The sequence below is a fragment of the Spinacia oleracea genome, chromosome 2 (genome assembly GCF_020520425.1).
Source record: "Spinacia oleracea cultivar Varoflay chromosome 2, BTI_SOV_V1, whole genome shotgun sequence".
NCBI lineage: Eukaryota > Viridiplantae > Streptophyta > Magnoliopsida > Caryophyllales > Amaranthaceae > Spinacia > Spinacia oleracea.
The window spans coordinates 68,808,587-68,830,245 of NC_079488.1; the positions used below are offsets into that span (position 1 = coordinate 68,808,587).

The 21,659-nt window shown below is 33.3% G+C and overlaps 1 protein-coding gene across 1 annotated transcript; it reads left to right on the plus strand.

The window, feature by feature from the left end:
- Window positions 1-984: 984 nt before the first annotated feature.
- LOC130467501 (uncharacterized) lies at window positions 985-2,073 on the plus strand. The gene is made up of 2 exons (XM_056836020.1): window positions 985-1,004; window positions 1,203-2,073. The coding sequence occupies exons 1-2, from the start codon at window positions 985-987 to the stop codon at window positions 2,071-2,073; spliced, it is 891 nt and encodes a 296-aa protein (XP_056691998.1).
- Window positions 2,074-21,659: the final 19,586 nt, after the last annotated feature.

Sequence of the window (21,659 nt, forward strand, 5' to 3'; positions counted from 1 at the left end):
ATCCTTTGAAATCTGCAAACTTCGTGCTTTGCTTTATATACACAGTTTTTTTTACAGTCTGCCTAGATAGTGTATTCTGTTGTATTGATCTCCCATAAAAATATGGTCTACAACATACTTGAATTCACAGGAACAGTAAATCATGAAGTTTCTAACTTAAACTCAGTGTAACAAACATTTTATTGAGGAAGAATCACACCAATGCACTATTTCTACTATTGGAAATAAAATCAATCCTTTGCAACAATCTTGAGTATAATTCCTCAAAACAAAATTTGGACAAGCAGAACCTATAAATCAGAGTCCGCAAGATCTTCTAACCTCAACAACAAAAGGACAACAACAAAAGGACAACAATAAAAGAATACTTGGAATTTCGTCTTTTTGAGGTTCAAACACAGTGGATTACTCCCCTAGCACAACTTTCATTCCCGAGCAACCATAAAACAATCAGAAAATATACATAGCATCGGCTCTGATAGCTTGACTGAATTCATGAGAAATACGTTTCAACAGGAAATCAACTAGTGTTTCGAGTAGCAGAAAATAGAGTGATTCAAAATAAATTATAGACAAACATACCTTTAGAGTTAAGAACACCTTGATGATATGAGAACTAGAAAAAACGGAAGGATGTAGATATAGATTCATACCACAAGTTTCTTGAAATCGATAATAATTGATAGATTGATTATTTTTCAATCAACTACTTAAAATTTAAAAATAAATCGATTAGAACATACTCTGCGCTCAGCATTTGTGATTCGCAGATCATGATCGGTCGCCGCAGAGGATGATCCAAGAAGAAAAGAGAGGCACAAGAGAGAGAGAAAATAGAGGCATTGTGAAGTTTGAGGTCAGTCGCCATTGTTGAAGACCTGGGAATTGGGAACTGGGAACTGGGAACAGGTAGTGTTCAAAGTACTCTGTACTTGGAGAATTGGAGTGATGAAAACGATCCAGTCTTGATATTCTGAAGATGAGATGAGGCGTCGACGTCGCCGGTGAAGTTGACCAGAGGCGTCACCAGGGAAGTTGACCAGAGGCGTCGCAGCGAGAAGTTGTTTGGGTTTAGGGGAGCAGCGAGAAAGGAGGGAGCAAAGGGTGCAGCTTAGGTCTAACTTCTAAGAGCTGTGCTTCTCACGAAGAAGGAAGGAAATGATTTAATTTATGATTATTTTTAATTTTTTTTTTGTCAAAAGGTGCGCTTGTGAAACAAGAGCAACCTTTAAGTGGCCACTTTTGAAGATTTTTCTACTAGTGGGCCACATTGTTCCCCCTCCTCCACCAGCAGCCGGCGAGACGGTTAAGGAGAAAACCGTCGCGGAAATATCAAAACGGCAACACCTTGATGCTACCGTCCTCCAATGGATATATGAGACTATTTCTCACGATCTCTTGGGCACCATTATCTTCCCTGACACCACATCCATGCAAGCTTGGGAAAGCCTTCGGTTGGTTTTTCAAGACAACAAAATTTCAAGGGCGGTTTACTTGGAACATCAATTCAATGCCGTCAAACTCGACAACTTCCCGAATACGGACTCATATTTCCTCGAGCTTAAAACCTTCGCTGATCAGCTTGCCGACGTCGGTGCTCCGGTGTCAAACAATAGACTTGTGCTCCGTCTCATCGCAGGGCTAAATGCCAATTATGATGGTATGGACATCTCCCTATCTCGTGCTAAACTGATCCCACCCTTCACAAAGGCTCGGTCCAGCCTTATACTGGAGGAACTCCACAAAGACAATCAAGCGGAGCATGGTGTCGCCATTGACGCCACTGCCCTCCTGACCACCAACGACTCTGACGGTCACAATCCCTCTGCTCCCTGTCACAATCCACCTCGGAGGGGTGGTCACAATGGGGGTAACAATGGAGGTCGTGGTAATCATGGTGGCAAGAAAGGCAGACGTGGCAAGAATAGGGGCGGCCACACCAGCAGCAACGCCGGGTCACCAGTCGCCGGCGGTTACAGCAGCAACAGAAATGGGGTTCGTGGCAGTGGGTCCCTCATGCACTCCTCCAATGACACAAAATTGGGCAGTCCCCCCCTTGCCCCTATCCAATGAAACATGTACGTGGGACTGGAATTCTTGGTGCAAGACCCACGCAAGCCTATTTTGCTCAAGGCCGACCTGCATATTCTCCTACTAACATTGAGGTGGCCATGCATACAATGTCACTCCAAGCACAGGACAAAAATTGGTACATGGACACATGTGCAACGTCACATATGACTGCAAATGGAGGTACTCTCTCCCCTTATTTTAATATGAGCATGAAACATAATATTATTATTGGTAATGGTCATGAAATTCCAATTCGAGGTTATGGTGATCATAAATCACTTCCTAACCCGTCCCTTCATCTAAAAAATTTCCTCCATACTCCTAAAATCATCAAAAACTTAGTCTCAGTTCGTAAATTTATCGTTGATAATAATATTACTGTTGAGTTTGATCCTTTTGGGTTTTCTGTGAAGGACCTTCAGACATGGATACATCGAATGCGATGTAATAGAACGGGTGAAATTTATCCTCTAATCTCCACAAATCAAGCCAACCAACCTTCCGCCTTCACTGTTTTGTGTCCAGCATTGTGGCACAACCGATTTGGTCATCCGGGGTCATTAGTTTACATTCTCTCAAAAATAATAAACTTATTGATTGTACTCGGAATTCTTTACCTTTGGTTTGTCCGTCGTGTATTATGGGTAAACATGTTAAGTTACCTTTTCTTAATTCAAATTCTCAAACTTTAATGCCATTTGATATTTGTCATAGTGATTTATGGACCTCTCAGGTCTTAGCTCTACTGGTCACAAACACTATGTTTTGTTTTTGGATGATTTCACAAACTTCATGTGGACTTTTCTCTTAGGTGCAAAATCTCAAGTTTATTCAGTTTTTCTCAAATTTAGCACCTATATCCAAACTCAATTTGAACGCACAGTCAAGTGTTTTCAATGTGACAATGGCCGAGAATATGACAATGAATCATTTAAATTATTTTTTCAAAAAGTGGTATGGCTTTCCGTTTTTCATGCCCTCATACATCCCCCCAAAACGGAAAAGTCGAGCGACAAATTCGAACAATTAATAATTTTATTCGAATTCTTCTAGCGCGCTCCTCTATGCCACCCTCTTTTTGGCATCATGCGTTTCTAATGCCTACATATCTACTTAACATCTTACCTACAAAACTCCTAAACCGAAAATCCCCTACTCAACTTCTTTACCGTAAAGACCCCTCCTACTCTCACCTCTGAGTGTTCGGATGTTTGTGTTTCCCATTGATTCCCTCCACAAAAATCAATAAACTACAATCCCGGTCTACTCCGTGTGTTTTCTTGGGCTATCCTCAACATCATAGGGGGTATAAATGTTATGATCTCTCGAGTGGAATAAATTTCATCTCCCGGTATGTGTTATTTGATGAAACACAATTCCCATTTTCAGATATTCACAAACATATTGCCACAAGTTTTGATTTCCTGAAAATGGGAATCCCAGCTTCCCTTAGCCCTCCTGATCAGTTGGCCCAGCCCACTCCAGCCACAACTCCCCCCTTATCTCCCCTAGCCCAAAACACACACCCCTTCCCCACGGTCAAGCAACTGCTTGACCCAATCCCCTCCTCTCCGTTGGATCAGTCATCCACGACCCATCCACGACCTAGTCCACCGCCGAGTCCCTCCCAGCCCACTGCGACGCGTGTCATGTTGCTCTTGAGCGGCCCATGCATCACATGGCTACTCGTTCCTCTCATGGAATCTTTTAACCCAAACGCCATCTTAAGTTGACCGCTTCGGTTAACGTATCTCCCATTTCACGTAACCCGAAAGCGGCCTTATCTGACCCGAATTGGAAAATTTTCATGCTAGATGAATATAATGCTCTTATTAAAAATGGGACATGTGAGTTAGTACCTCGTCATGTTGATGTTAATATTATTCTCTCTTTATGGATTTTTCGTCATAAACGTAAATCTAATGATCATTTTGAGCGGCATAAAGCCCGTCTTGTAGGTGATGGGAAATCTCAACAGGTTGGTGTGGATTGTTTTGAGACATTCAGTCCCGTGGTGAAGCCTGCCACTATTCGATATGATCTGTTCTCATCATTGCATTATCTAAATCTTGGCCCATTCATCAGTTGGATGTGAAAAATTCTTTCTTGCATTGTCACTTGTAGGAAACTGTCTACATGCACCAACCTATGGGTTTTCGTGACCCAACATGCCCGGATTATTTATGCTTGTTGAAGAAATCTCTCTATGGTCTGAAACAAGCACCACGGGCATGGTACCAAAGGTTTGCTGATTATGTTCACACTATTGGATTCACTCACAGCAAATCTGATCATTCTCTATTTATTTTTCATCATGGTGCTGAAACAACTTACATTTTATTTTATGTTGATGACATCATTCTCACTGCTTCATCTGATGCTCTACGGCGTCACATTATATCTCTTCTCAGCTCAAAATTTGACATGTAGGACCTAGGTCCACTCAGCTACTTTCTAGGCATCGCCGTGACCCGACATGCCAACGGTTTATTTCTCTCTCAACGCACATATGCCGAAGAAATTATAAACACTCATTCTAAACTAAGCGCAACATCAGGCTCTCTATGCGCTGATTCATCTCAGTATCGAAGCCTTGCCGAAGCTCTTCAATACCTCACATTCACTAGACCAAACATATCTTATGCTGTTCAACATATTTGTCTCCACATGCATGATCCCCGTGATAAACATCTACGAGCCTTGAAGCGTATTATCCGATAAATTCAAGGTACTCTTTCTCTTGGCTTGCATTTATAACAATCCCCTACATCGAGTCTAGTGTCTTATTCGGATGCCGACTGGGGTGGTTTCCCGGACACGAGGCGATCCCCTTCTGGGTATTGTGTATTTCTTGGAGATAATCTAATCTCTTAGTCGTAAAAACGCCAACCCACTCTCTCCCGTTCCAGTGCCGAAGCCAATACAGAGGGGTAGCTAATGTTGTTTCTGAGTCTTGTTGGACACGCAATCTTCTCCTGGAATTTAAAAACCCTATCCACAAGGCTACTTTGGTATACTGTGACAATGTTAGTGCAATTTATCTTTCCGGCAATCCAGTTCAACATCAACTCACTAAACATATTGAGATGGACATACACTTCATACGTGAAAAGGTTGTTAAAGGACAAGTTCATGTCTTTCATGTTCCGTCCCGTTATCAGGTAGCTAATATTTTCATTAAAGGTCTTCCGCGCAACTCTTCAATGATTTCCGGGACAGTCTCAACGTACGAGAACCTCCTGCTTTGACTGCGGGGGTGTGATAAATATATTGTATATATTGTAATTATATCAAGTAGAAAATCTTGTAAACCCTAATATCTTGTAAACCATAGTAGTATCTCTTGTATAAATACTCTAGCATAATGAATAACAAACCAAGGATAATTTCCTACAATATAATATCTTCGTATACCCTAGCCCTTGTTATGCACAACAAGTAAACTTCTGTTGTGCAAGGTGCAATATGTGGATACACCAAAAGGTGTCTTTTGCCCATATATCGGCAGTTTCTCTCACATTTTCTCCTCATATGCTTTGTATATGTGAGTGAAAAATGAGAAATGACACTAGATGCACCCGGATTCGGGGTGCACTACCCTAGATCCGCCCGAGTATAACTTTATAAGTATAGGAGTGCATGCTTTCTAACCCCTCTCTAAATTTTGATATTTGGGAGCTAAATTAGATTATTTAGCATTTTACTAGGCGTTAGCACAATTCAAAGAACATCAGCATCAACGAGGAGTGCAAGAAAGGTTAATTAAAGGGAAGAACTACGATTCTGTTTAATTTGATGGAAAACTCTTTCTCGGAAACGATTTTCCCATTTTCCTCTGCTTGATTTGCTAAGGATGAAAAAATAACTTTTTAAGAGTTGAAAACAATTTTCCTTTTAAAAATAACCTTTCTAGTTCCTTTATCCATCTTTTCTTCCACTTTTTTTTTTTAAAAAAAAATTTGTTTCTTCTCTACAGCTGTTTTTGTAAGGAAACAAACAAAAGAAAATTACTCCGTATTTACTACTACTGATTTCCTGTATTACATTTTTCGTGTAACGAAACAATACAAGAAAACTATATAACTAGTCTACTAGTACTAACTCCATTTCAAAATGATCTTTACACTTTCCATTTTAATTTGTTTCATAATGTCCTTTACATTGTGCGCACATGATTTATTTTATTTTTTGACATTAAAGTTTACTATCTTACCCCTCTTGTCCCCACAACATTTAAAACTTTTCCCACACTTTCTTTACTTTATTCAATTTTTTTTTCTTACACTCACCCACCCTTTTACACATCTATCTTACTTTATTCATATTTTACAATATACACCCTTTTTTTTACACACTTTTCCTATCTTTGTCTTAATATTTGAAAATTAGTTTCCAAGGGAAATCAGTTTCTGACGGAGGCCCCCCAATTCTAGGGGTGAGCAAAAAGTTAGGGTATCCTGAATCGGAACCAGAACCTGTTATAAACCTGCGGTTCCGGAATCGAAACCTGTTGTTCAAGTTTCAGTTCCGGGTAACAAAATTGAGAACCTGTTGAAAAAGGTTCCGGTTCTCAATGTTTTGGAACGGGTACCCTGTTGGGTACCCCGTACACACCAATTCTAATATGAATTACCCAAAATAAGGGTTCGGGCCTCATAAAAATGCTTCCTATGCCTAAAATATAAAACAATCCAAGCTACTTTTTGGAAAATATAAATATGAAATTACAATTTAAGCCCAAGCTATAAAACAATCAAAACCAAAACTATAAAGTGGATTTTTTCCTCAATAAATTAGCAATCATTTATTTAAATTTTAAAAATGACAGGGTTCCCTGAATCAGAACCTGTTGGAACATGTTTCAGTTCCGGTTCTCAATTTTAGGAACCTGTTGCAACAAGTTCTGGTTCCAGTTCCCATTTTCAGGAACCTATTGCAACAGGTTCCGGTTCCGATTTCTGATATTTTGACAGGATACCCTGTTGTGCTCACCCCTACCCAATTCTACTTGAATATTTAACTCCTACTCCAATTCTACTTGAGTATTATCTACGTACTACAATTCTACTAATATTAGGATATCATAACGTAATCTAATATATATATATATATATATATATATATATATATATATATATATATATATATATATATATATAAATGAGGCATATTTGCTGAAATATTAGAGCGCCACCTAGGATTACTAATGGTTTCGGCCAATGAAAAATAAGATTTCTAATTTATTTTTGAATTAAAAAAATCGATTGCCACGTAGATAATTAATTAGGTGTCACGTAGATATTTTAATTAATTAATTACTAATATATACAACTTCATCTAAAATCAAACTCTAATAATTAAAAAATAAAGTTAAAATAAAATTCTAATGGTTTCGGCCAATGAAAAATAAGATTTCTAATTTATTTTTGAATTAAAAAAATTGATTTCCACGTAGATAATTAATTAGCTTCCACGTAGATATTTTAATTAATTAATTACTAATATATATACAACTCCATCTAAAATCAAACTCTAATAATTAAAAAAATAAAGTTAAAATAAAATTCATCCAAAATCAAACACTAATCTAAAATAAAATAAATAAAACTCAATTTAAAATCAAACATTAATCCAATATTAGAGCGCCACGTAGGAATACTAATGGTATCGGCCAATGAAAAATAACATTTTAAAATTTTGAATTAAAAAATTCGAGTGCCACGTAGATAAATAGTCAAGTGCCACGTAGGTAATTTTATTAATTAATTATTAATATTACGCATATATAATTTCATCCAAAAACAAACACTCTCATAATTTTAAAAAAAAATCTAAAATGAAATTCAATGCAAAATAAAAAACTAATATAATCTAATATATAAATTTAGTATATATATATAGGAGTTTTATTTAAACATAACTGTAATAGCCCGCCCTTAACAAGCGGCTTTCTTATCACACTTAGTCTTAAGTTAAGAAAAATTTAACTCAAATGTCTTGCTTAATTACAACCCAAACCATAAACGAATCCATAACTATGAATTAAACTCTTAAGAGGAATAATATAACACATTACTAAACTCGAAACAGAAGAAGTCACATTTAGAGAATTTATAACCCCGCCTTGACATACTAGGGAACTTGGAGATCTCTAGGCACCTTCAACATGGACTTAGACTCGATTCCTGTTACCTGCAAAACATCTTAACCCTGCCCCCACCAGGACAGGTTCAATAGAACAAAATCAGGAAAAACGAGTACACATTATCTAACCTGAAATGCATTTGATAGGTGGCTCAAATAGTATTAGTTTTTGTTTCATGATCATTTTGGAAAACACTTCACTTATTCAAATCACATTACTTAGAAAACATCGTTTGATAAAAGCATCACAATTCATTTGAGATTCATTTCACGCTTTCACGAAGTCATTATCATTCAAATAATAGTTTAGAATACGAAATAACCACATATTATAATTTCCTCACATCACTTCCAAATTCACAATTCATTAAAGGTTAGTTCCATGACTCATCACTCATCTAATTATTTTCATATTCTTGATCACTTCTTATCATCCTTTATCTGACACTTATTCATAATGACAGCCCATATATTTCTCCAAATGTAACCATTTTCAAACCATGAAATATGCCACAAAGTAAAAATCATAATATATACATTCTTAACTCAATGTAACACTCATTGCCAAAACATTTCCAAGTTTTGCTTCGCAATATTCTTATAGACATAATTCCAATACATAGGTTCATTATGTTCCAATATACACATGGTATCATTTCACTCACAAAACCAACATGGCTCTAATAGGTAGTATACACTCACTAATAACATTTTATGTTCGGGGAAAGCGAATACGAATTATGGTCATCATGACCGACTGACTCTAAACTATGGGGGTCGTCACCCTCCTACTAACAAATATTCTTGCAAGACTAAACAGGACGGCAGCTGCAAGTATCGAACTTGCCTGCAAGACGGCAGCTACGAGAATTTAACTCGCCTGCAAGACAACAGCTACGAGCATTTCACTCGCCTGCAAGACGGCAGCTACGAGCATTTCACTCGCCTGCAAGACGGCAGCTACGAGCATTTCACTCGCCTGCAAGACGAATGCTTATCACTATCGCATGTGAGCATCACGTCACCCATACACAGCTAAGTCCCCATACATAATTAATTTGATGCTAATCTATATAATTTCGTTTCTCAAAACTTAAGTTTCATTCCCTCAATCATGTATCAGCTTCTTTATCAATTCTACATATCTTGTCACAATCGCCTTTGATTCAATTAACTGAATTCATGAATTTTAGTTACCATACACATAGAAAATTCACATAAATTTTACCTTGAGTTAGACTCATTAGATATTTCTCTATTTACCATTCGTCAACTTATGACAAACCGAACTCCATATTAAGACAATTCTCTGTTCGAGTTTAATGTAACTCCTAACCTAGCTTGCTAGTATATTATTTCACAATAACAAAAATACCATTACCTTCTAAACATTAATTATATTGTAGTATGATTCCATGTTATAGTACTCAAACTGCAATAATTATTTAATCCTAATTATTAAGTTTAACTAGGTGAGCTTAGTGTGCCTGAAATGAGTCTTTATAAAACAATTAACAACTTTTCATTTATATTAAAACAATCTTTACTAAATCAAAACCATTTTTATTATCTATAAGGTAAACTATTAATTTCTTATAGATTAACTAGTTTTAAAACACTTTAACTTAATTCTAATTATATAAAAAAAACATCATTTCATTATTAAAACTCTTTTTAGAACTTGTAAAATATTCCTTTGTTTTTGCAAGCTACTGTCGTTTAAAGAACTTAAAACAAATTTGAAAACAACTTTAGCTTCAATCGTTCCAGCTCTGAAGTTCATTTAAAACGCCTTATTGTTGTTTAAAACTAGCTTATATTCCATATTCCACAATTTAAATAATAGTATACGACTTTTATCGGAATCCCAAATAAAGGTGAGTTGGTAGATATAATCGTAAACTCTTCTCGAAATGATTCCTTAGAAACTCGTCACTTAAACACTTTATGGACTCAAGTGAAATTGATGACTTGGTGAGTTTTATCTTTACCTAGATTAACCATTAACACCCTAGATTGTATTTACATTTTTTTTATATGATTCTTGACCTCATGGATTCATTTTCCTACTCCATGATCAATCATAACAATAATTCATTCACAAATTCAACTCTCAATAGATTCAACTCCTAGAAAACACATTCTTAGCTCAATCACCACTCACAAGCAATTGCAAATTCAAAACCGTTTCATTTCATCAGTCAATAAATGAAATCAATAATCATTTCATTAAATCAGTAGAAAATCAACAAGTTTCATAAGTTCATTTGCAAATCCCAATTTAAAACATACATTCATATAACGCGTAATATTGCTAATGATTTGTCATAATCCACAAAAATTATAATTTAAAATACCGAAGATGGTTAGACAATGTGTACCTTGAATTCCAAAGTCCAATAGCTCTAAGATCTATACACTTGATCATCAATCCCCGCTTAACTTCACAACTCTATTTTCCTTAATCATTTCTTCAATAGCCTACCTCTACAAGCAAGGGCACGAATTAATAATCTATTCACTTGAATCGTATTGAGTCTAAGGTAATATTTCTTTGATCTCTTCCTACTAAACCTTTCGAAATCTCATTCTAACTACCCATGGACTTTAATTGAATTCCTTTTTGAACCTTGAATGCTTTTAGAAAACTTAGTTTAGGATCAATATGGAGTACATTCTCCTTAAAGAAATGAACTTCGACATGATAATGATTAAGATCATAATTATATTACCTATTTAACTAGGTCGACCTAGAAACACATTTGAATTTCCTTTAGAAACTCTTAGTTAATATCCAAATCCATTTAAAATTACCATAGAGTTAAGTCTTATTTAGGAAAACAAAACAAATTTGTCAAACAAGGGTTGTGACCTAGCGTTATAGCATTCGATATTGTAAAATAATGTTTACTAGCTTGAAAAGATTTAAGAAAAGAAATCATGGTTACATTTTCTTTCAAGAAACTAGTTAGGAAATAGATTGGAATTAGATAATCGAAAGAACCAAAATCATTTCCTTCCTAATCAATAATTCTTACATTAAGAAAGTAATACATCAAAGTTTTATAAGATATCATAATTAAATCTTTCGATAAAAAAAATAAATAGATAAACTAATTTGGAATAGAATCATATTCAATTAAATATAGTTCGATAATATTTAATTTGTATATTTGTAAGTAAGATTAAATCAAAAATAATTAATATGGAAATCTTAATAACATCATCACTTAGAAGACTCTTCCAGAACCTATAATAGCTCGAATTGCCCAATTAAAATTCGAAATTAACTAATTAATTAACTAAAATCTAACCTTACATCATCCAACTCATAATCAGTTATATAGCTATGTAAATTGAATTGGTAAACTAAAATAGAGACTAGAATCTTGGTATAGAATTATACCCTCAAGAAGTTAAGCAATGATTGAACAAAAGAAGCAACAATCAACAACAATAGAAGCAGCAACCACGCCGGCAGGGAGCAGGGCCGCGGCGGCTCAGGTGAGCGGAGAGGCAGGGCCGAAGAGAGGGTAGGGAGATCGGGAAACACATTCCAACACCAAGAACAACACACCACCAACACAACAATGACAACGTCGGAGGAGTGGTCGTCGCATCACAACAAGAGGAGAGAGAAATCAATTAGTTAGGGTTTGTGATTTGGGGGTTTTAAATTACTAAAGTTAATTAATTGATTGAAATGAAAAGGGCTGAGATATTACCACATAAATGGAGTAGCAGTAGAGATGACACGCAAGGTCACGACAACCGTCGGAAGCGGCGACAGCGGCAGGAGACGGAGCAAGACGAGGGAGGAGAGGAGATAGAAGCCCATAATCAACAACACACACATCACCAGAAGCACACCGGCGAGGGAGAATGGAGTGCGACGGAGGCGGTGGTGGTGCGCGAAGCTCGACAGAGAGAGGAGTGTCGAAGGTGTGGAGAGAGAAAACGAGAGTTGAGAGTTGAGAAGTTTCCTGATTTATTGAGAATAAGAGGATCCAAAAATTTGAGTGGAAATGGTTGTGTTTATAAATTATGAATGAAAATTTAAATTATTTGTTCATTTTACAAAAGGCTTAAATATATATTAACTCCCAATTTATCTAAGTAAGATTATATATATATATATATATATATATATATATATATATATATATATATATATATATATATATATATATATATATATATATATATATATATATATATATATATATATATATATATATATATATATATATATATATATATATATATATATATATATATATATTTCCAACCTAACTCAAAAATACATTTATTTAGGGATAATAACTTAGCAAAAATATTATTCATTCTTAAGACAAAATCTTTAATTTCAATTATCATTCGATTTAAATGATTTTCTTCGGAGTAACAAAATCTCAAATCTTCAAACGAATTTTATTCCATAAATTATCTCGAGGCTAAACTCGGAAATCAATTCGAAGACTATCTTAAATATAATATTAAAAAAAAAAAAATTCAACTTCATTCACCAATTTAATCAAATTTCAAGATCTTGAGCTCGAATTAGGTTTAAGAGAAATTATAATAACATGTTTAAGACGATAGTTTCCCTTGATATCATATTAATAGCTGCTTGGAAATCAGGGCTATTACATTATACCTCCCTTAAAATAAGTTTCGACCTCGAAACTTTATAACGTACAACTTTAAATCGTTTGAATAGAATTTATCCTTTTAAAGTCGATCTTTGAAATCGTAGGGTATCGAGATGCATGATAAATGTGTTTAGATATTTCGAAATCAAACTTAAAACCATAAAAACAGCACTAGATAGAAAGACTCGGTAGCTCTAGATAGATTGGAGTTAAATGGGTACTGAATATGTGCAGCAACGATAGGATTGAAGATAGAAATACTTGACCATATTATAGAGAAAGAATTTAGAGTAGGCTTATATAGAAATGAGTTATATACCATTTTCTCGATCAAAATTTTCCAGAGTAGTAGAATTGTTGACGCTTTGATTAAGTCAAATGGAAAGAAGCCATTAAAGAAATAAAGGAACCATGTAGAGATACTAGGATTGAAATCGGACTTATGGTAGAAACACAACTTCTATTAAGAATACTTGAATGGAAGGTACTTTATATAAGTAGTTCAGCCACAATATACAAACAAATTTTGGAAGTACTCGGTTGAAACCTTAAATACTCTTTGAAATGGATTTTTGTTCCAAAAGTTCAAATAGGAATCTTAGAGTTACTGTTAAAATAATAAGAAGATTATAAGGATCGTTACCTCTATTAGTTATACTATTCCCCAAGTACAATATTCATCTTGTACGTTCGCGACTTTAATTCCCCAAACTCGACACATATGTACTTGATTTTCAATCCTAATAGTTCAAATAAGCGACTAACGGAACCACAATTACATATCAAGTAAAGAAACAATTAAACAAGTAAATAAATCAAACTCTAATCCCCGATCATGATCCCAATACATTACTAATATCTAACTCACGCTATAATTTAAATCCTAAATCCTCAATATTTCATAATCTTAATGGAATATCTCGAGATCCTTGAATCAAAACCCTTAGATTAGAAATTTCAAAACATGACTCCTCTTAGTTATAATAATTCTCACACCCTTTTTGATATATTTCCACCACAATAATATGATTCCAAACTTTTTCTCCTAATACTCTATAAATAGCACTTCGCTATCATTTACTCGATTTCCTATACTTAACTTCCTAAGTAAATATTTTCTTCTCTGAATTGATTTAAGCGCTTTAGACTCTCAAATTACAATTTAAATTTTTCTTAACTCAATTCTTATCACCCATTTCAATTCCTCAAATACCAAGCATAAATTCTTATGTACTGTTTTGTAATGCTCCATAATCGTGACTAAATTAAGCCAAAATAGAGTTACCACACATATACCTCAACCAATTACTTACTGAAACTAACTCCTATTCCACAATTCAAAATAATTTCATAACCATAGTACGATCATTATATGCTTGTAGTTAGTTACTCTAATCCTAGAGATTTATTCATATCTCCATACCATGATACGAATTCTTAAATCCAACTTGGTTTTCCAACTCATATTCTTGATCATTAAACAACCTCATAGTTCCAAATCGATTTCCAAAACTTCAATGTAATTATAATTTATCACCCAAAACAAATCATGTATTCCCCTAAACCTTTAATAACATATTTCTTTACTCAAACGTCGTGATTTGATGATCACAACGACCCCAAAATCAACCTTGGCTCTGATACCACCTGTAATAGCCCGCCCTTAACAAGCGGCTTTCTTATCACACTTAGTCTTAAGTTAAGAAAAATTTAACTCAAATGTCTTGCTTAATTACAACCCAAACCATAAACGAATCCATAACTATAAATTAAACTCTTAAGAGGAATAATATAACACATTACTAAACTCGAAACAGAAGAAGTCACACTTAGAGAATTTATAACCCCGCCTTGACATACTAGGGAACTTGGAGATCTCTAGGCACCTTCAACATGGACTTAGACTCGATTCCTGTTACCTGCAAAACATCTTAACCCTGCCCCCACCAGGACAGGTTCAATAGAACAAAATCAGGGAAAACGAGTACACATTATCTAACCTGAAATGCATTTGATAGGTGGCTCAAATAGTATTAGTTTTTGTTTCATGATCATTTTGGAAAACACTTCACTTATTCAAATCACATTACTTAGAAAACATCGTTTGATAAAAGCATCACAATTCATTTGAGATTCATTTCACGCTTTCACGAAGTCATTATCATTCAAATAATAGTTTAGAATACGAAATAACCACATATTATAATTTCCTCACATCACTTCCAAATTCACAATTCATTAAAGGTTAGTTCCATGACTCATCACTCATCTAATTATTTTCATATTCTTGATCACTTCTTATCATCCTTTATCTGGCACTTATTCATAATGACAGCCCATATATTTCTCCAAATGTAACCATTTTCAAACCATGAAATATGCCACAAAGTAAAAATCATAATATATACATTCTTAACTCAATGTAACACTCATTGCCAAAACATTTCCAAGTTTTGCTTCGCAATATTCTTATAGACATAATTCCAATACATAGGTTCATTATGTTCCAATATACACATGGTATCATTTCACTCACAAAACCAACATGGCTCTAATAGGTAGTATACACTCACTAATAACATTTTATGTTCGGGGAAAGCGAATACGAATTATGGTCATCATGACCGACTGACTCTAAACTATGGGGGTCGTCACCCTCCTACTAACAAATATTCTTGCAAGACTAAACAGGACGGCAGCTGCAAGTATCGAACTTGCCTGCAAGACGGCAGCTACGAGAATTTAACTCGCCTGCAAGACAATAGCTACGAGCATTTTACTCGCCTGCAAGACGGCAGCTACGAGCATTTCACTCGCCTGCAAGACGGTAGCTACGAGCATTTCACTCGCCTGCAAGACGAATGCTTATCACTATCGCATGTGAGCATCACGCCACCCATACACAGCTAAGTCCCCATACATAATTACTTTGATGCTAATCTATATAATTTCGTTTCTCAAAACATAAGTTTCATTCCCTCAATCATGTATCAGCTTCTTTCTCAATTCTACATATCTTGTCACAATCGCCTTTGATTCAATTAACTGAATTCATGAATTTTAGTTACCATACACATAGAAAATTCACATAAATTTTACCTTGAGTTAGACTCATTAGATATTTCTCTATTTACCATTCGTTAACTTATGACAAACCGAACTCCATATTAAGACAATTCCCTGTTCGAGTTTAATGTAACTCCTAACCTAGCTTGCTAGTATATTATTTCACAATAACAAAAATATCATTACCTTCTAAACATTAATTATATTGTAGTATGATTCCATGTTATAGTACTCAAACTGCAATAATTATTTAATCCTAATTATTAAGTTTAACTAGGTGAGCTTAGTGTGCCTAAAATGAGTCTTTATAAAACAATTAACAACTTTTCATTTATATTAAAGCAATTTTACTAAATCAAAACCATTTTTATTATCTATAAGGTTAACTATTAATTTCTTATAGATTAACTAGTTTTAAAACACTTTAACTTAATTCTAATTATATAAAAAAAAACATCATTTCCTTATTAAAACTCTTTTTAGAACTTGTAAAATATTCCTTTGTTTTTGCAAGCTACTGTCGTTTAAAGAACTTAAAACAAATTTGAAAACATCTTTAGCTTCAATCGTTCCAGCTCTGAAGTTCATTTAAAACGCCTTATTGTTGTTTAAAACTAGCTTACATTCCATATTCCACAATTTAAATAATAGCATACGACTTTTATCGGAATCCCAAATAAAGGTGAGTTGGAGATATAATCGTAAACTCTTCTCGAAATGATTCCTTAGAAACTCGTCTCTTAAACACTTTATGGACTCAAGTGAAATTGATGACTTTGTGAGTTTTATCTTTACCTAGATTAACCATTAACACCCTAGATTGTATTTAAATTTTTTTTATATGATTCTTGACCTCATGGATTCATTTTCCTACTCCATGATCAATCATAACAATAATTCATTCACAAATTCAACTCTCAATAGATTCAACTCCTAGAAAACACATTCTTAGCTCAATCACCGCTCACAAGCAATTGCAAATTCAAAACCGTTTCATTTCATCAGTCAATAAATGAAATCAATAATCATTTCATTAAATCAGTAGAAAATCAACAAGTTTCATAAGTTTATTTGCAAATCCCAATTTAAAACATACATTCATATAACGCGTAATATTGCTAATGATTTGTCATAATCCACAAAAATTATAATTTAAAATACGGAAGATGGTTAGACAATGTGTATCTTGAATTCCAAAGTCCAATAGCTCTAAGATCTATACACTTGATCATCAATCCCCGCTTAACTTCACAACTCTATTTTCCTTAATCATTTCTTCAATAGCCTACCTCTACAAGCAAGGGCACGAATTAATAATCTATTCACTTGAATCGTATTGAGTCTAAGGTAATATTTCTTTGATCTCTTCCTACTAAACCTTTCGAAATCTCATTCTAACTACCCATGGACTTTAATTGAATTCCTTTTTGAACCTTGAATGCTTTTAGAAAACTTAGTTTAGGATCAATATGGAGTACATTCTCCTTAAAGAAATGAACTTGGACATGATAATGATTAAGATCATAATTATATTACCTATTTAACTAGGTCGAACTAGAAACACATTTGAATTTCCTTTAGAAACTCTTAGTTAATATCCAAATCCATTTAAAATTACCAAAGAGTTAAGTCTTATTTAGGAAAACAAAACAAATTTGTCAAACAAGGGTTGTGACCTAGCGTTATAGCATTCGATATTGTAAAATAATGTTTACTAGCTTGAAAAGATTTAAGAAAAGAAACCATGGTTACATTTTCTTTCACGAAACTAGTTAGGAAATAGATTGGAATTAGATAATCGAAAGAACCAAAATCATTTCCTTCCTAATCAATAATTCTTACATTAAGAAAGTAATACATCAAAGTTTTATAAGATATCATAATTAAATCTTTCGATAAAAAAAAAATAGATAAACTAATTTGGAATAGAATCATATTCAATTAAATATAGTTCGATAATATTTAATTTGTATATTTGTAAGTAAGATTAAATCAAAAATAATTAATATGGAAATCTTAATAACATCATCACTTAGACGACTCTTCCAGAACCTATAATAGCTCGAATTGCCCAATTAAAATTCTAAATTAACTAATTAATTAACTAAAATTTAACCTTACATCATCCAACTCATAATCAGTTATATAGCTATGTAAATTGAATTGGTAAACTAAAATAGAGACTAGAATCTTGGTATAGAATTATACCCTCAAGAAGTTACGCAATGATTGAACAAAAGAAGCAACAATACACAACAATAGAAGCAGCAACCACGCCGGCAGGGAGCAGGGCCGCGGCGGCTCAGGTGAGCGGAGAGGCAGGGCTGAAGAGAGGGCAGGGAGATCGGGAAACACATTCCAACACCAAGAACAACACACCACCAACACAACAACGACAACGTCGGAGGAGTGGTCGTCGCATCACAACAAGAGGAGAGAGAAATCAATTAGTTAGGGTTTGTGATTTGGGGGTTTTAAATTACTAAATTTAATTAATTGATTGAAATGAAAAGGGCTGAAGATATTACCACATAAATGGAGTAGCAGTAGAGATGAAACGCAAGGTCACGACAACCGTCGGAAGCGGCGACGGCGGCAGGCGACGGAGCAAGACGAGGGAGGAGAGGAGATAGAAGCCCAGAATCAACAACACAACAACACACACATCACCAGAAGCACACCGGCGAGGGAGAATGGAGTGCGACGGAGGCGGTGGTGGTGCGCGAAGCTCGACAGAGAGAGAGTAGTGTCGAAGGTGTGGAGAGAGAAAATGAGAGTTGAGAGTTGAGAAGTTTCCTGATTTATTGAGAATAAGAGGATCCAAAAATTTGAGTGGAAATGGTTGTGTTTATAAATTATGAATGAAAATTTAAATTATTTGTTCATTTTACAAAAGGCTTAAATATATATTAACTCCCAATTTATCTAAGTAAGATTATATATATATATATATATATATATATATATATATATATATATATATATATATATATATATATATATATATATATATATATATATATTTTCCAAACTAACTTAAATTTTCTTAAGACTTAGCAAAAATATTATTCATTCTTAAGACAAAATCTTTAATTTCAATTATCATTCGATTTAAATGATTTTCTTTGGAGTAACAAAATCTCAAATCTTCAAACGAATTTTATTCCATAAATTATCTCGAGGCTAAACTCGGAAATCAATTCGAAGACTATCTTAAATATAATATTAAAAAAAAACATTCAACTTCATTCACCAATTAAATCAAATTTCAAGATCTTGAACTCGAATTAGGTTTAAGAGAAATTATAATAACATGTTTAAGACGATAGTTTCCCTTGATATCATATTAATAGCTGCTTGGAAATCAGGGCTATTACAATAACAATTTAATAGAACCGTGCATCGCACAGGCAAAAATCTAGTCTATAGTCTATCTTAGCAGTTTCCTTTATTAATGTTTTCCGTTGAATGAAATACAGTGGAGTAAACCTATGATTATCTAGGATCCAATGATGATTAATTAAACATTTAATTAGTGCTTACCATATTACGAAGTTTGCATGGCATTTCCTGCCAATTAAGGGACGCGGGATCATAATATAATTAACAAGAACTAAAGTAAAGGCAATAAATTAAACGACATGAAAACAAAGAAAGGTCATAATGCATCCCCTTAATTAAAGCACTCAACATTAATTAATTAAATTAACAGAAAGATGAACAAAACCAACCGCAAATGGGCAATTTTTGATGAAAGGCAGCATTGTCTTTCTGGGCAAACATGCTTCGATTTCATAGGTCAGATAAAGTCGACTTATTATTTGTACTCTTGTGTTTTGGTCTTAATTTATTAAGGTTAATTTTATCTTTTTAATATATGGTCTGATCCTTGTCTCTCTATAAAATTTGACCGTATTTTTACACTAATTCAGTAATTTGGGATGTGTACGTAATACAGCCCGCAAGTTCGAATCTCGGCCCCTATCCTATTTATAACTTGTATTTTTCTCGTAGCTCATTTACTGGAAAAAAAAAAACACTAAAATTGTTTAGATACAAATTCTTATTTACAAAGGGTGTACAATAAATATTGTACACCTAAGTAAAAGTTAACACAAAATGCTTAAAAGTTAAGCTTATATAGGTAAAAGTTATTAATTTTTTAGTGATAAGTTTTTTCATTTTAGTAAAACTTATTTCTTCAAAATCACTAATAATGTATAAAATTAATCATTTAAACCTTTAAAATGTTTTCTATCAACTATTTTTTTTACTAATATAAAAGTTAATCAAAATTAGGTTAAAATTCCAAAAAAATGAGTAAAAGTTATATTGGTGTACAATAAATTTATTGTACACCTTATGCGCGCAATACCTCTTGTTAGATAGATCGTCTAGTCTACTCAGATCGTCTAGTCTACTCTTTCTGAAATGTGTTGTGATCCTTGTTTCACTAACTTTTGACAATATCTTACCCTATTTATGAAAAAGAAAAAAGAAATTGTATTGATTCTTGTTACATTTGTCTCATCGATGTGTATTTTTACTAATACGAAATCACATAATCCATAGCTAGAAATAAGTGCTTCGTACTCAATTAATTGTTTTGAATCATATTACGCAGTACGTAAATTAGAGCTTATTATTATAATCAAGAGTCTGTTTGTTTCAATTTATTTTGACTTATTGTTATAAAAAACTAGGTTAAGACCCGTGTAATGCACGTATAAGACTAAATATATTTATTCTGTTCTGAATAATTTATTTAAACGAAGTTTTTAATAAAATAAAATCAATTTTTATCAACGGATGTTGGGAAATTCAAAGAAAATTATTATTTTATTTGGATTGTTAATGATTATTGCGATTTTAGGAGTTTAGCGTTTCGACAAAAATACTTAAGTTGGGAAAATATAAGAAAAAAAACTTATTATACAATTATTAGATATCATTTTCTTTTAGAATTGAATAATTTGCGTTTTTAGGTCTTCGTTGATCACTTCTGCTTCCGTAACGTACCGTAACCACACCCGTACCCTCGATCTATCCAAATTTTTGGTTATGGTATTGATTTGATAACCATATCAGTTATAATACCCTATTTTCTAGATTTGGGTATATAACAGGCTTTCAGGTTTATAATTAATTTTGTTGGACCCACTTGTTAACACTTGTTTTACATAAAATAAAAAATAAAAATTTATTTTTTGTTTGGGTATGGTCGTATAATAACACATTTCAGTGTAATTTGTTTATTTATTTATTTATTAACTATTGTAGGTTAAGAGTATAATGCATTTTTTTGAAAAATTTATATGAAAATCAAAAAAATATTTTGCTATTTTGCTTAATTTTACGGAGTTTCCGTAATAGCTTACTACGTACATTATAGAAACAGTAATATAAAATAAACTGTGAATTTTTTTCCAATCCTTACATATATGTTCTTCAAATCAGTAATAATATATTTTTTTATCCTTGTCGTAATAAATGAAATCATAATTTATTTTTTCATATATACTTTTATTATATTAAGTAGAAAGAAAAAAATAAGAAAAAAAAAATCAGGAAATCAGATATTTCAAAAGATTTTTAAATTAAATGTTTTTTTTAAAAATAAAAATACTAAGGACTCACCAGGACATGACACGTGTCATTTCTGGTGTATCTTTTAGTATATAGTAATATATATTAATATAGTAATAGATAGATAGATAGATTATG

What these genes read in the sequence shown, in the direction of transcription:
- LOC130467501 (XM_056836020.1), top strand. Translation starts at nt 985, where the DNA reads ATGAGGCGTCGACGTCGCCG. An exon ending in ATGAGGCGTCGACGTCGCCG is followed by an intron (nt 1,005 to 1,202) that starts GTGAAGTTGACC and finishes TTTTGTCAAAAG; the next exon opens with GTGCGCTTGTGAAACAAGAG.